The 13,209-nt window shown below is 57.3% G+C and overlaps 1 protein-coding gene across 1 annotated transcript in view; it reads left to right on the top strand.

The window, feature by feature from the left end:
• The window catches only part of COL17A1 (collagen type XVII alpha 1 chain), a 51,376-nt gene that overhangs the window by 27,039 nt on the left and 11,128 nt on the right, over positions 1–13,209 (top strand). The window contains 19 exon segments of the mRNA XM_044916141.1: positions 18–239; positions 524–553; positions 738–764; positions 2,146–2,172; positions 2,274–2,336; positions 3,115–3,219; positions 3,923–3,985; positions 4,616–4,651; positions 5,201–5,254; positions 5,506–5,541; positions 6,012–6,047; positions 6,735–6,797; positions 8,007–8,042; positions 8,304–8,375; positions 9,150–9,176; positions 10,068–10,103; positions 12,075–12,110; positions 12,306–12,334; positions 12,336–12,387. Coding sequence (XP_044772076.1) covers positions 18–239; positions 524–553; positions 738–764; positions 2,146–2,172; positions 2,274–2,336; positions 3,115–3,219; positions 3,923–3,985; positions 4,616–4,651; positions 5,201–5,254; positions 5,506–5,541; positions 6,012–6,047; positions 6,735–6,797; positions 8,007–8,042; positions 8,304–8,375; positions 9,150–9,176; positions 10,068–10,103; positions 12,075–12,110; positions 12,306–12,334; positions 12,336–12,387 — 1,050 coding nt within the window.

Below are 13,209 nucleotides of genomic sequence, written 5' to 3'. Positions count from 1 at the left end.
CCCCCCCCCCCCCGCAGCAGAGGAGGTGAGGGCGCTGAAGGCGCGGGTGGCCGCGCTGGAGCAGAGCCGGGACGCCGTGCTGCTTTACGAGGAGAAGGCGGAGCGTGCCAGCAAAGACAGGCTGCAGGGCGCCGTGCCAGGCGTGGGAGCAGGCATGGGGAGACTGGGGCTCGACGGCCACAGTCAGGAGGTGCTCTGGCTGTTCGTGAGGGACAAGCTGATGGCTGAACAGGAAAGCGGTGAGCGTGGCGCAGAGCCCTGACCTCCCACGCTCCTCGTTCGCCCCTGCCCAGGAGCCGGGAGGGGGGCCCGGCATTGCCATCCCATCTGACTGCTGGGAACACTGAGTGAGGCCCGGCAGGAACTGCCCCAGGTCACAGGGCTAGCACACCTTAGAGTCTGGGTGCCAGTCCCCGCCTCCGTTTCTTTCCCCATACCGCGGCGACCCCCCTTGTGTGTGTGCGTGTGTGTAACACACACACACAAGATGTGCCGCTCACTCCACGTGTACCTTCCTTTGTAGGAAATCTCCGAGGAAGCCCCGGCCCGAAAGGTACTGGGTAGACTGAGCCCTGACCCTGCTCTCTTTTCCTGCCCTTGGACTGGGGTTTCTGGTTGGAAATTTTCCCAATTGAAGGATGAGCTTTGGAAAGATCTTACGGTATCTGTTGGGAGGGTTGAGAATGGCCCTGGGGTTCTCACCCCATCTTATAGTTTTCGTATCTTTCTGATTTTAGGTGACATGGGAAGTCAAGGCCCTAAAGGTAAATTAAGCGTGGCGATTTTGACCTGGAATATTAGTAAGGGTTGGTTTAAGGCAATCGGCCAGGGTCTGATTCCCGCACACCCTGTCTTCCTGGCTAGCTCTCCTCGTGTAAGACCTGCAGACGCTTGGGCTTTTGGGGTCAGGGCGCTTAGTGACAGAGCAGGGCTCTGTGTCTCTGGGGCAACGCTGTCCCTCGTCCCTCCTCACGGTTCTCAGGACTTTCCCAACAAGGACTCTGAATGCATCAGAGGCCTGCATCTCCCTCCGCTCCAAAGGGCAGCCCAGGGGCCTGCTACTCTACACAATCCTTAGGGGGATTTCTAGAAATACAGATTCCTGGGCCCTGCCAGGCATCAGATCCTCTGGGACTGGATCCCTGCTTCCCCCAGGTTAATTACGATGACCCAGGTCAGGGACGCCACTGCAGGTGAGTAGTCTGCTCCCAGGGGTCTTAGCTGGGGGAGGCTGGAGGTGACCCCCAGCAGTCAGAAACAGGGCTCCTGTGGGGGAGTCCAGTAGGGGCAACACCACCTGCCTTTAGGGAGAGGGCAGTGTAGCAGGGAGGCAGGACATATTCACAGGAAAAGGGGCCCCACCATGTTAGTTGGGGAACAGTCATGTGCTATCTTGTGTGACACACTCATGTGCCATAGGAAATATATTTCCTCAGAAAAGTGGTTTGACAGGCTCATGGGCAGAAGAATTTTCCAATCCCAGTTGACCACAGCAGCACCCCTCGACCTAGCGGAGTGGGGTTTGCGAACTTCAGTGTGTAGGAGAATTGCCAGAAGATGCTGGGCCTGTTCCCAGACCTCTGATTTAGCAGGTGTGGATGGCACCCGGAGTTAGGGTCTTGCTCACCCGGGTAGTTCTGAGGCCAGGGGTGCGCGGACCACTCTGAGAACCACTGTTCAAGATGACAGGGCTGGCCCTCCATCCCCAGCTTTACCTCCCTTCCCAAGAGAGCCCAGTGCAGGAATGGGGGTTCCTCCACCTGATGGCCTTCTACTTCTCTTCCGGACTCCCTGACCGCCCCCACCCCCAGCCTGGGTCACTGCATGAGCCCCCTGCCTGAAAGCTCCGGCTTGCAGGCCACACACCCCTTCTGACCACGCTAGACATGAGGATGCTTGGTCCTGGAGTCTCTGACTCTCTGGTTGCCATAAAATACAAGACATTAAATTTGAATTGCAGATACATCATTTTTCACTGTGTCGCAAATAATTGTGTTAAACGTACTTAGACTACAAATGTACCCACTGTTTATCTGCATCCTGTATATTTGCTAAGTTTGGCAATCCTACTTGAGTTCTACAGTGGCTCTTCGAGGTAATGGGCACGAGCCCTCTGACTTCTCGCTTTTCTCTCTGTCCCCACAGGCGACCGAGGGCTCCCTGGGACTCCAGGTGTGTAACCTCTGGTGGCGTGGCTGGTGTCGCGGGCGGCTCGGCCCTGGCTCCCGGTTCTAGGGGGAAAACAGGGCTGAGGTTTTCTTGTATCTCCACAGGCATCCCTGGGCTCTTGGGCCACCCAGGTCCAGAAGGACCAAAGGGACAGAAAGGCAGCGTGGGTAAGAGCCTCTTGGCCCATTCTTTCGCTTCCTTATTCATTCATTGATTCGATAGGTACTGATTAAGTGCCCGCTGTGTGCCAGGCTCTGTTTTAGGAGCTGGGGAGACATTGGTGAACAGACCAGAACCCCCCGCTCATCTTTGGGTTGGGGAGAGAGACCACAGACGTGACAAATAAGTAAAGTACAGAGCAGTGTTGGAGGTGGATCGTGAAATGAGAAAGACAGACCCTGGCAGGGCCCTGGGAGCGCGAGGGGGTGAATTTAAATATGGCTGTCAGGGAAGGCCTCACTGGGAAGGTGCCATTTGAACAGACTTGGAGAGACTTGAAGGGGGTGAGGGAGCCGGGCGTGGGGAGATGGGCGGGGGGGGGGGACCCCCCAGCCAGAGGGAGCAGCCCTGGGCCTTGGGGCAAGGGTGTGCTGTGGTCAAGGAGCAGGGAGGGGGTGGAGGGGAGGCCTGGCTGGAGCCAGCCAGGAGACTGAGGTGGGCCTCTTGATCGTGGGGGGCCTTGGAGGCTGTGGCAGCCCTTCAGCATTTACTGCCAGTGAGTTAAGAAGCCATTTGCAGGTTTGGGGCAGAAGTGGGTTGTGATCCACTTGCATTTTCTAAGGGTCACTCTAGCTTCTGGGTTGAGCCTGGGCTATAGGGATAAGGAGGGAAGCGGGAGACCAGTGTGGAGTCTCCAGGCAGGTGTTCTGCCGGCGAGATGCTGCCGCTGGAGCCCTGAGCCAGGGCACTGGGTCCTAACACGGAGCTGGCTGTTCGTTTCTTTAGGAGAGCCAGGCCTGGAGGGACCCATGGGCCAGAGAGGACGAGAAGGCCCCATGGGACCTCGTGGTGAGCCAGGGCCTCCTGGGTTTGGAGAGAAAGGGGACAGAGGTAAGAGGCTCTTCCTCCTTCATTTCACTCCCCTTTGCTGAGCACCTACCTCAAGCCGGGCTTTGTGCTGGGCCCTGCAAAGACCATGCTCTAATGAGGGGATGAGGGCTGGGCTGAGGGTTCAGGGGTGAAGCTAAGAACCCTGCAGTACTTGGAATCCACAAAGAATTTGGTAACGGGGAGAAAGGGTCTTCCCAGGTGGGCAGTGCAGGGTCAAGGCTGAAGTGAAGAGCTCAGGGCAGAGCGGGGCCTGGCTGAAGGCCGAGTAGAGCGTAGGTCCTTGAGCCTCTCAGGGCTGGAACTAGGCAGGGAAGGAGACACAGGCCCAACCCTGGAGGAGGTGGGGAAGATTTTACATTAGATTCTCAACCATGAGTCTGCTTTTATCAGGGTAAACCAAGCACAGACACCAGAAATGCTCAAAATGCCAAAAGATCATGAGCAAGAAGTTTATTTTTAGCTTCATTTTCCCTTAAAAATATTGTTTAACCAGGCAACAAAGATTGCGTACCTACCGGGTACCAGAGCTCATGGACTATAAATAAAGGCTCTGGGGGCAGAAGCTGAAGGTGTTCTGTAGATTCGTGGCCTCAAGGAGGTATCAGATGGATCAGAGACCACCAGCAGCCTGGGCAGTGTCCCCCAAATGACACTGCCTGACTGGGTGGGCAACCAAACTGAGGGGCCTCACCTTTCTCCCCAGGGGTTGCTGGTGAACCCGGTGTTCAGGGCCCACCTGGCGTCCCAGGTTCTGTGGGTCCCAAAGGTAAGTCAGGTGCCAGGACAGTACCCAAATTTGCCACGTCCAGGACCAGGATGGATCACAGAGGTCCGGGCACTGGGAATCCTGGCAGGCCTGACCTACTGCCCCAGACCTATGCAGGGACAGTGGGCCCAGAGAGTGTCCCCCCACAAAGGAGTCCCGGGGGAGGGGTCAGGACTGGGGCTCTATTTTTGGCTTCATGGAAATTTGGGACCATCTTTGCATCTCTCTTCAGTGGTCCCGTTATATGGCCCCTAAGTGGGTGGATGGGTCAGGAAGTCCACAGTCAGATAAGTTCCTCACCCGACTGGTGCCCAGAAGCGCTCGTCCAAGAGCAACATGTCTGGACAGCTCGGAGCGAATAGGGCCTTCTCAGTTTGATGCCCATCTGGCCAACTGTCCTCCCTCCTGCCGCCGGGGCCCAGATGTTTTACTCTGACCGGGGAGGAGCAGGGGTCTCTCGATCCCACCAGCTGCAGCTGCCTCCCTAAGGAGAACTTTGCACAGGGGTCACCCTCCGATCCACTGACTTGGGGTCAGCTGGGAGTGAGCCCCCCCGCCCCTCACCGTGGGGTCGGACGTCCCCGGCCTGTGCCTTGCCCCTGATGGTGGTTGTCTCCTCTTCCTTCTCAGGTTCCAGTGGCTCCCCTGGCCCACGGGGTCTCCCAGGTCAGTGTGCTGCGTACATCAGTACATGCTATTTCTGGGGAAAGGAAAGGGATGCCTAAGGGAAGAACATGTTTAAAGCAAAAGAAGTAGTTATAAACTGAGCCTTCGAGAGACCCCAAACTCCCGTTCTTCCGCATGTCCCCTGAAGCCGAGGTCAGGTTCCCAGTGGGTCCAGTGAGATCCATTGCGATCTGGCTCTGGCAGCTTCAGCAGCAGGCGGCCCCCGTCCCGCTGCGCCTGAGCGGAGTCCTGCACCATCTCCTCCCAGGGGCCAGAGCCCCTCTGCCGCCACGGGCCTGGAGTTGCAGGCCACGCAGTTCCACAGGCCATTGTCTCTGCTCATGGCCCACACGGCGTCCCCACCCCCAGGCCTGGTAACACGAGCAAGGAGCTGGCCTGGGACGAGGGAGCAGGGACATGGGGAGGCATCTGTGGAGCGCAGCCCTTGACTTTGCCCCAGGGTGTGTGTGCACATGGGTCGCTTGTACACGCCCCTCAGCCCCAGGGCTGGGGCCACTCATCTGCCCGTGTGGTTTCCTTCCCTTGCAGGCCCTATAGGTCCCCAGGGGCTCCGAGGGGACGTTGGACTCCCTGGTATCAAAGGTAAGCTTGGGAGAGGGCTTGGGGGAAGGGGATGTCACCCTGTAGATGCTCCTCACTCAAGGAGGAGGTCTTGGGGGGGAGGGAGCACCTGACAGGTGTGACCAGCGGCCCATGCAGGCTGACAGGTACGGGAGCAGAGGGGAGGTCAGGATGGCGGGAGAGCCTGTCTGCACACACAGACCCTGCCCTTGCTTGGTCGTCTCCCCCCCGCCCCCCAAGGTTCTTTACAGAGTTGTCTATTACCTTTCCAGGTGACAAAGGACCTCTGGGGTCACCAGGACCCAAAGGTACGTTGCTGCTCCTCAGACATCCCCATCATTGCCTGAGTCCTAGGAACCCAGCTAGGACCCCTGCCTCAGAGTCTGGGGGTGTATGTGAGAGCTCGTTCTAGCCTGGCCTCCCACCTGGGGACACTCGGGCAGGAATCAGGGAAACAGCAACCGCATCACAGCGCTGTGGTTGGGTGGTCCACAGGAGGGCCGGGACAGCCCTCTAGTCTGGTTCTCCTGGAACCCGTGGCGCCCACTTGAGTGACAGCAAGGGGCTGGGGTCGGTCTGTGGGTGACCCTAGGGGAGGGCAGGCGTGCTCCTCGGTCCACCAATTCTCGCCCAGTTCTCACCAACCTCCTCCTGACCGTGGCTTGTGGGCACAGTGACAACTACTCGCAGCCGGGGGTCCCTCTCGCTGAGTGAGGGGGTTTTCCTGGCTCCCGACTGACGCTTCCTGCCTCCCTGCCCTGTCCCGTGTTTGTTGCAGGTGACCAGGGAGAGAAAGGACCCCGAGGCCTCACAGGTCAGTCCTGCACAAGCATCTGCAGTGATCCGTTAAAGACTATCTTGTAAATCCACTGAGCCCTGGAGGTGGAAAGAAATACAGAAGTGTGAGACAGACTCTCTGTCTAAAAACCTCCAGAAAACTTGTAATCTAAAAAAAAAACAAAGCAAAACAACAAAAAACAAAAGCACAAGATAAAACAGTGAAGGGAGTGGAAGCCAGCATCAAAATGTATGTATAGTCCAGACAGTAAATGTTTGGAACAGAAAAGGGAGTTTCTGATTGTCTTGCATTATTTGGGGGGAATCCAGTTGGGAAAATGAAGCTCTTCCCAAAGTAGTGGAGCATTCACGCTCCTTGTGAGCCTCTCATCCACTTAACCTCCTGCCAACTTGAAGGACTGAAGACGGAATCCGGAGCACCAGGGCGTTGGCTACAAGGGGCAGCCGTGTGGGGCCAGGGAGTAAGAATCAGGCCCGCTTCCCTTCAGTCCTGGTGTGGCTCTGGGCCCGTCCGTGCACGCTGTCTGGGGACGCTGACCATAGCCACTAAGAGGCTGTGTCCCCAACCTCTGTTTGTCACCTCAAGCTCTCTGGTTGGGCAGGTGGCAGTCTTGGGGGTGGGTGGGGAGGGAGGAGCGTTCTCACAGGTGTCAAACACGCATATCTTGGAGGCCTCCAGGCAGCTAGCCCGTTTCCTTTGCAGGTGAGCCGGGCTTGAGAGGCTTGCCTGGTGCTGTGGGTGAGCCCGGAGCTAAAGGAGCAGCAGGTGAGTGTCGCAAAGGAATGGATGCGGTAGGTCTGTCCCCACCGGTCGTCATGGCCGGAGAGCTGAGAGCCTGCTTCGAGAGCTGCCTCTCCTGTTCTCCAGTCTGCCAGACCCTGGCCGAGGGCCTGTGTGCATGGCTGGGCCCGGACAGTCGTCTCTGGGTTTCTCACTGCTGGGGGGGGGGGGGTTGGTGGCCTATCCATGCTGGTCCCTGCCTCTGAGCCACTTGGGCCCATGGGGAGGACAGATGAGCATCGAGGTCCTTTGGGCCCTGCAGTGTTACAGGCTCAGGCCTGGTACTCCAGAGCTGACGTCCCAGCCAGATCCAGGTTTAAGTATTTTGCTGATGCTTAGCATGGTGCTTGCCCAGCAGGACATGAAAGCTGGCCAGGGACCCTCCGAGGGTCGAGCATTTAGCACCAATTCCCAAAAGGGTCTAAGTACCACCAGTGGGGATATGGTATATTCACTTTCTCGTTCATTTAACAGAGCAAGGAAGCTCTGGATGTACACAGGATGCCATGTGGGGCAAGTCAGATGCTTTACCTCCGAAAGGGGAGATAAAGCTCGTATAAGCAGACAGGAGCCCTGAAAGGTACAGAGTGCTATGAGGACACAGCAGAGAGAGAGTCCTTCCAACTAGAGGGATGAAGGAGGGGGCATTTCATCTGGCCTTAGAAAGTAAGGAAGATTGCATCATGGTCAGTTTGGAAAATTCCACAGAGACAAAATGAGTGAGGAAAGACAAAGGGGGGGGTGCAGAGAAAGCGAGACATGGTCCCAGGAGGACACCCCTTCAGACAGAGGTTAGCGTAATGCCCAGAGCAGAGGAGATGAGAGCTTGGAGGACCTTGACTCCCAGGACCTTGAGTGAACGAGGCGGACACATGCTGAGCATCTCGTGTGTGTGTGTGTGTGTGTGTGTGTGGAGTCTCACAATAGGCCCTGGGGATGCAGTGGGGAGTTGCTGACCTGTTAATTCTCTGCAGGAAAATACACAATTCCTGGTTGAGGGGAAGAGGCCAGGGAGAAAGTGCCATCCAGAGGGGGTCCCAACGACGGGGCTTCTTCCGTGGTTGGTGGCTGTGGGAGGGGCCACCCGGGCTCCCCACTGGGAGATGACCTGCCGAGAGGCTGCAGGGCATTTGAGGGGGGCAGGCCCAAAGTCGCTCTTGGGGTAACTGATGAGCCGTGGTTCGGTTTTCCTAGGACCCGCTGGCCCCGATGGACACCAAGGCCCAAGAGGTGGGTCACTGCCCTACTGTCCTCACACTCACTGCCGGGCCTGCCCCGCCCACGTCCCAGCAGGCAGGGCCCTGTCCCCTGAATCCTAAAGCCAGCAGGGCACACATCACGTGGACCCTGCGAGGCCCAGGTCTGACTCCCCTTCTCCTTTCCACCTGCCCGCAAGTTACTCAGGAAAACCCCAAGAACAGAGGCTCAGAGGTGCTGGCTGGTTCAGCTTTCCTAAAAGGAAAACCTTTCTGTGTTGCTGGTGCTCTCTAGGTGAACAAGGGCTAATGGGGATGCCTGGAACCCGCGGCCCACAGGGGCCTTCCGGAGACCCCGGAAAGCCAGGTAACGGAGTGGGAAGAGGGAAGCACAGCCGTGCGTGTGCGTGCGTGTGCGTGCGTGTGCGTGTGTTTACACGCCAGTGCGTGTGCCTCATCCCATCTTCGTCCAGCATCTCAGCTGCTGCAAGGGCTGGCTTGCGCTGTGTACAGTGACCGCAGGTCCTGACGCCTCTGAGTCACCAACTCTGGTGATCTGGTGGCAGAGATTGACAACAGATTAACAGAGAGCGAGTTTTAGAAAGGAACAAGGAATGTCTTAAAAACTGCAAAGTTTAAGGCGATTGCCATACCTTGCCCCGTCCATCTCCCCTCTGGCCATCCCTGGACCCTCACCGAATGCCCCCCCCCGTCTGAGAAGAGGGGCCACCGTGGGGGTTTCCTCTCAAGGCCCACCAGGAGCCAGGCCACAGGGCCACAGGGGGTGAGACCAGAGCAAGCTGAGAGAGCTGCAAGGGCAAGGTGGTGATCATCAAGGGGCCTGCTCGGAGCGGGGGGCCCCTGTTCCTCAGTGCGTGCTCAGATAGGGAGCACCAAGGGAGGGAGTCTTGGGGGGCAGCATTGGGGGTCCATGAGTGTATGAGCTTGCTGGCTTCCTGGCTGTCAGATGCCGAAGGGTGTGACCCCAAGCAGGCTGCGAACCATCGCCTGATGGAGCAGTGGTCATGTCACTGCAAAGTCCAAAGAAATCTTTGTCCGGTGCTGGGAGGACCCTCGGCTGAGGGTGTGGCTCCTCAGCCCTTCGTCCACGTCTCTCTCTCTCTCATATTCTTTTCTGTAGGTCTCACAGGACCCCAAGGACCTCAGGGTGAGTCACGGGGCCCCTCCCACCTCCAGACGACAGCTGCCCAGCCGCCTCCTTCCGGCAAATGCCTCACCAGTCACCTTGGGGTTTCCTCTCCTCCCTGCACTACTGCCCCCCCCAACCCCACACACAGATGGGTTCAGGTCCTTTCACTGTGAGTCTTAAGAAACATCTGAGGAAGGAAAAATACAGAAAATCTAGAAAGCCATTGTGGAGACCTGAAGTTAAACCATGTGCCAATTCAGTCTGCCTGGCCCGGGGCGCAGGAGCCCCGAGAGGAAGCTCCAGGCCCAGGAGCTGCACTGGCCCCACAGAGGCCCCCAGGGTAGGAGAGGGGGCTCCCCTCATGCAAGGGCCCAGTCTCCCTGGGACAGCTTCAGCGGCACAGTCTGTCCTACCGTTACACTAGCGTTTACCCCTTTGTTTTTGAGAAGCTGTCACCATGCCCACCCCCAACTCCTAAAGGAAATTGGGTAAAGATGTGAAATGAAGTCAAGCCGCAGGTCTCCCCCCAGAGGTTGAGTGTACGCGGCCTCCTTCTTCTCCTGATAGAACTCAGCCACAAAGCCAAGGTGGGAAGCAGCAGCCCAGCCCCTACTCCCCTCCACTGCTGGCAGGCGTATGGGGGGGCTCATAACCCAGACCGACTGGGACCCCCCCAAAGCTGTGTCCATGGGCCTCTGCCTCCCTCAAGCCCAGCGGGTGCCCCATTTCCCAGAGAGGGAGATGGGCTCAGAGCAAGAGCTCCCCGAGGGAGGCAAGCAGGAGGCAAAGCCAGGTGGCCCTGCAGGTGGCACTGGGGGCTGTGCCCAGGGACGGAGCACAGTTACTGCCACAGGGGTCTGGAATTGCTGGCCCTCCATCATCCCCACTGACTTGTTTTAATCTCATCAGGACTTCCTGGTACCCCCGGCCGACCAGGAGCTAAAGGTAAGTGATTTTCCAATTCAGGTATTCCTTCTTTTTACTAGCCATTTTTGTGGGAGGGGAGAGACTAGCAGGAGGGAGCCCCTCTCTGGCCAGAGTCTGGATCAACAGTGGCATCTAGTGGCTTCAGCAGAAGGCAGTGAAGCTGGGGAGCCAGGGATTTGTTCTGATCCGCTGAGCCCTGAATCCTCGCGCCCCGCCCCCCCCACACACCTCCTGCCCCCATAGTCCTGAGCCTGGCCTGGTACCAGATGTCTCCAGGCCATTGTTGGAGGAGGAGCTGCAAGGGGCTCTGCCTTGCAGAGCCTGTCCATCTCCTGGCTTGCCTCTAGAACATCCCTGTTCATGCTCTGTCTCCCTGGCTTAGACTTGGTCCCCCCCCAGCGTGACCCTTCCCGGGGACAGGGACCACCTTCGTCCTTTTCGTTCACGCAGGCCTCCGTGTGCCTGCACACCCACAACCTTCTCTGGCGGGGGCTCTGACAGGTGGGGAGGAGTACCTCGATGCCCCTCAGAGCACAAAGTCGAAGTTCCAAGAGGGAAGTCCTCTGCAAGGGTCTGGCCAGGGGAGGGGACACTCTCGTCCTGCTCCGGTCCTCTGCCACTGTCCAGTTCTGCAACCCCTAGATAGCAACCCCGGGCCAGTCCAGGGGTCAGCAGTGCTCAGGGACAGTTTTTCTCCTGTTCCAGTGACTCCACATTCCCGAATCCTGACATTCCGTGGAGCTAGGCTGTCGTGAGCAGTCACGATCAACTTGGGGAGACCCTAGGAATGGAATTACTACTTTCCAGAAACTATTCCCAATGACTAGTTGGGCCAGGGAATTCTTTTGGGACAAATACATGTAATTCCAAAATAATAACTGAGTTCCTATATCCCAGGCAGACTAACCTCTGAGGCTATAGATCTGTTCATGGATTGATAGCACCTTTAGGAAGAGACTCCTAGGTTTGGGGATCCCTGAGGATACCAGACACCCTCTTCTTCTCCAGGGCCTGTGACTTCCTGTCCAAGAGGGGTTTCAGGCCCTTCCTGGGAGTGTGCGCAGGTGGTGGACATCTCACCTAATGCCGTGTTGTGTTCCAGGAAAACAAACACCAGTGCTTTCTCCTCTTGACCTTGACCCCAGGGAATGGCAGATAGCAAGCAGAGAACTGCCCTCTACTTCCTCCAAGGGGGAATCATCCTCTCCGTCGTGGTGTGGGTGATGGACTTGCCCCCAGATCATGGGAAATGACAGAAGAGGCCCCCGAGGAGCCCCCAGGGGAGGGCTTTTCTGTCCTCCACTCTGTTCACTCAGTTCCCCGAAGTCCGAGCACTTGTAGTCCTGAGAGATGCCTCAGGCAGCGTCCAGTGGTCCTTAAGTTCAGGGAAGTGTGAACCCAAATCCCCTCGTTGGAAGTCCTCCACCCACATTTGCATTTTCGACCCTCTCAGACAGAGGCAGGAAAGAAATCTGTCAACCTCTGTGTAACTCAGGCTCTCCCACACTTACCAGCCACGGCCCCCCTTTCTACTCTGGTTACTCTCTACTACTGTCCCAGGAATTAGCATCCTGAGGGGCACTCCAGGGACCAGGCTCTCCGCCTCTGTCCTTTGGCCTCTTGGGACTCTTCCAACTGAGACAGTTCCCAGCAGAAGCCTGGGAGGCCCAGCGTGGGAGTGGGGATGACTCCTGGCCAGCCTGGAAAGGGAGACTCTCCCGCCTCCTCAGAGGAAGCCCCTCCTCGGAGTGCTGGCTGCTTCCAAGAGCTAACGTGGGCCAGGAAGCCGGAGGTGGCCTCAGGGTCTCTGGCCCAGAGATTGGTGCTTCCTGCATCCTGCGTGCTCCCCTGCGGTTCATTAAAATGCCTTTAGCCCAAGGGTTGGAGGCGCAGGAGTGGCTCTCAAACTCCATCAGAAGCCTTGGAGATGATTGATGGAGCCGCTAATTGACCCTGGGAATAACCGTTCTCCTTCACCTCCCCTCCCAGGTGAACCTGGAGCTCCAGGCCGGATCATGACCACAGGTAGGCAGGCCCGGGAGGGCGGACATCTGCCCCGGCTCTGCCTGGGGACCCTCGGGCAGTGCCAGTCGGGGCTTCTGGCAGCAGGGGGCAGGGCTCTCAGGTCAGAGGTCATGGGGAAACACATGCCTGGCCTGGGTTCGCAGCGCCTCTGAGCAAGAAGAGTGAGGGTCCCTGTTCCGTGTGCTTTGTTTTCAGAGGGATCATCCACGATCACTGTCCCAGGCCCCCCCGGGGCCTCCTGGAGCCATGGGACCACCGGGACCTCCAGGTGCCCCAGGTCAGTCATTCTCTTGCTTTACTCTGAGGTTGCATTTAAGGACAGCAGTGTTTGCTCAAATCCTCAACCCCAGGGAGGAGCCCGCTCCGGCCCAGCCTAGTGAGCGCCCATCACACCCCAGCAGGTACCCCAGGCACCGGCAGGCATCGCCTCACCAGGCCCCACAGCCCCCCGGGGAGCCTCAGACAGGTGCATGACTCCCCTGCGGTCACTCGGCTGAGCGGCCGCAGGGGCAGAATGTGGCCCAGCTCCTTCCCCCTCTGGAGCCTGTGTGTGACTTCAGTTTGTTGCCTTTCGGAAAACAATTTGATAAAATGCATTAAGGGCAACAAAAATGCTAGGAATCTGTTTGGAGAAACCGTCTCCACATGGTCCAACCACAATGAGACGGCTACAGAATCACAGAGACACCAAGCCGTTACTGAGAAGTGCATGTCTTCTGAAGCTGCACCTGTGTTTTTATAAGATGAGGAAAAAAAACATGCTGTAAGAAAACAAAATGCTTACAAATTAAAGGATTATAGGTGATACTTTTTCTATTTTTCCAAATACCTGTGATTTTGTTATATCTATTTTTTTAAGTTTTTTTTTTTTTTAATTAAACAATTTCTACACCCAACGTGGGGCTGGCACTCACGACCCCGAGATCCAGGGTCACATGCTCTTCCGACTAAGCCAGCCAGGCGCCCCTATTTTTTAATTTAAAAAATTTTACGTGTAAGTGAAGTAGGTGATTTAATACAACCAACGCAAATATGGGATCAGCCTTCTGTCCTGATGCACTCCAGCAAGAAGGGGATCCTGAGGGGGCTGAGAAGTCCC

Source organism: Neomonachus schauinslandi, chromosome 6 (assembly GCF_002201575.2).
Source record: "Neomonachus schauinslandi chromosome 6, ASM220157v2, whole genome shotgun sequence".
NCBI lineage: Eukaryota > Metazoa > Chordata > Mammalia > Carnivora > Phocidae > Neomonachus > Neomonachus schauinslandi.
The sequence above is the reverse complement of the archived record's forward strand: the minus strand, read 5'-3'. Positions and strand labels throughout refer to the sequence as shown.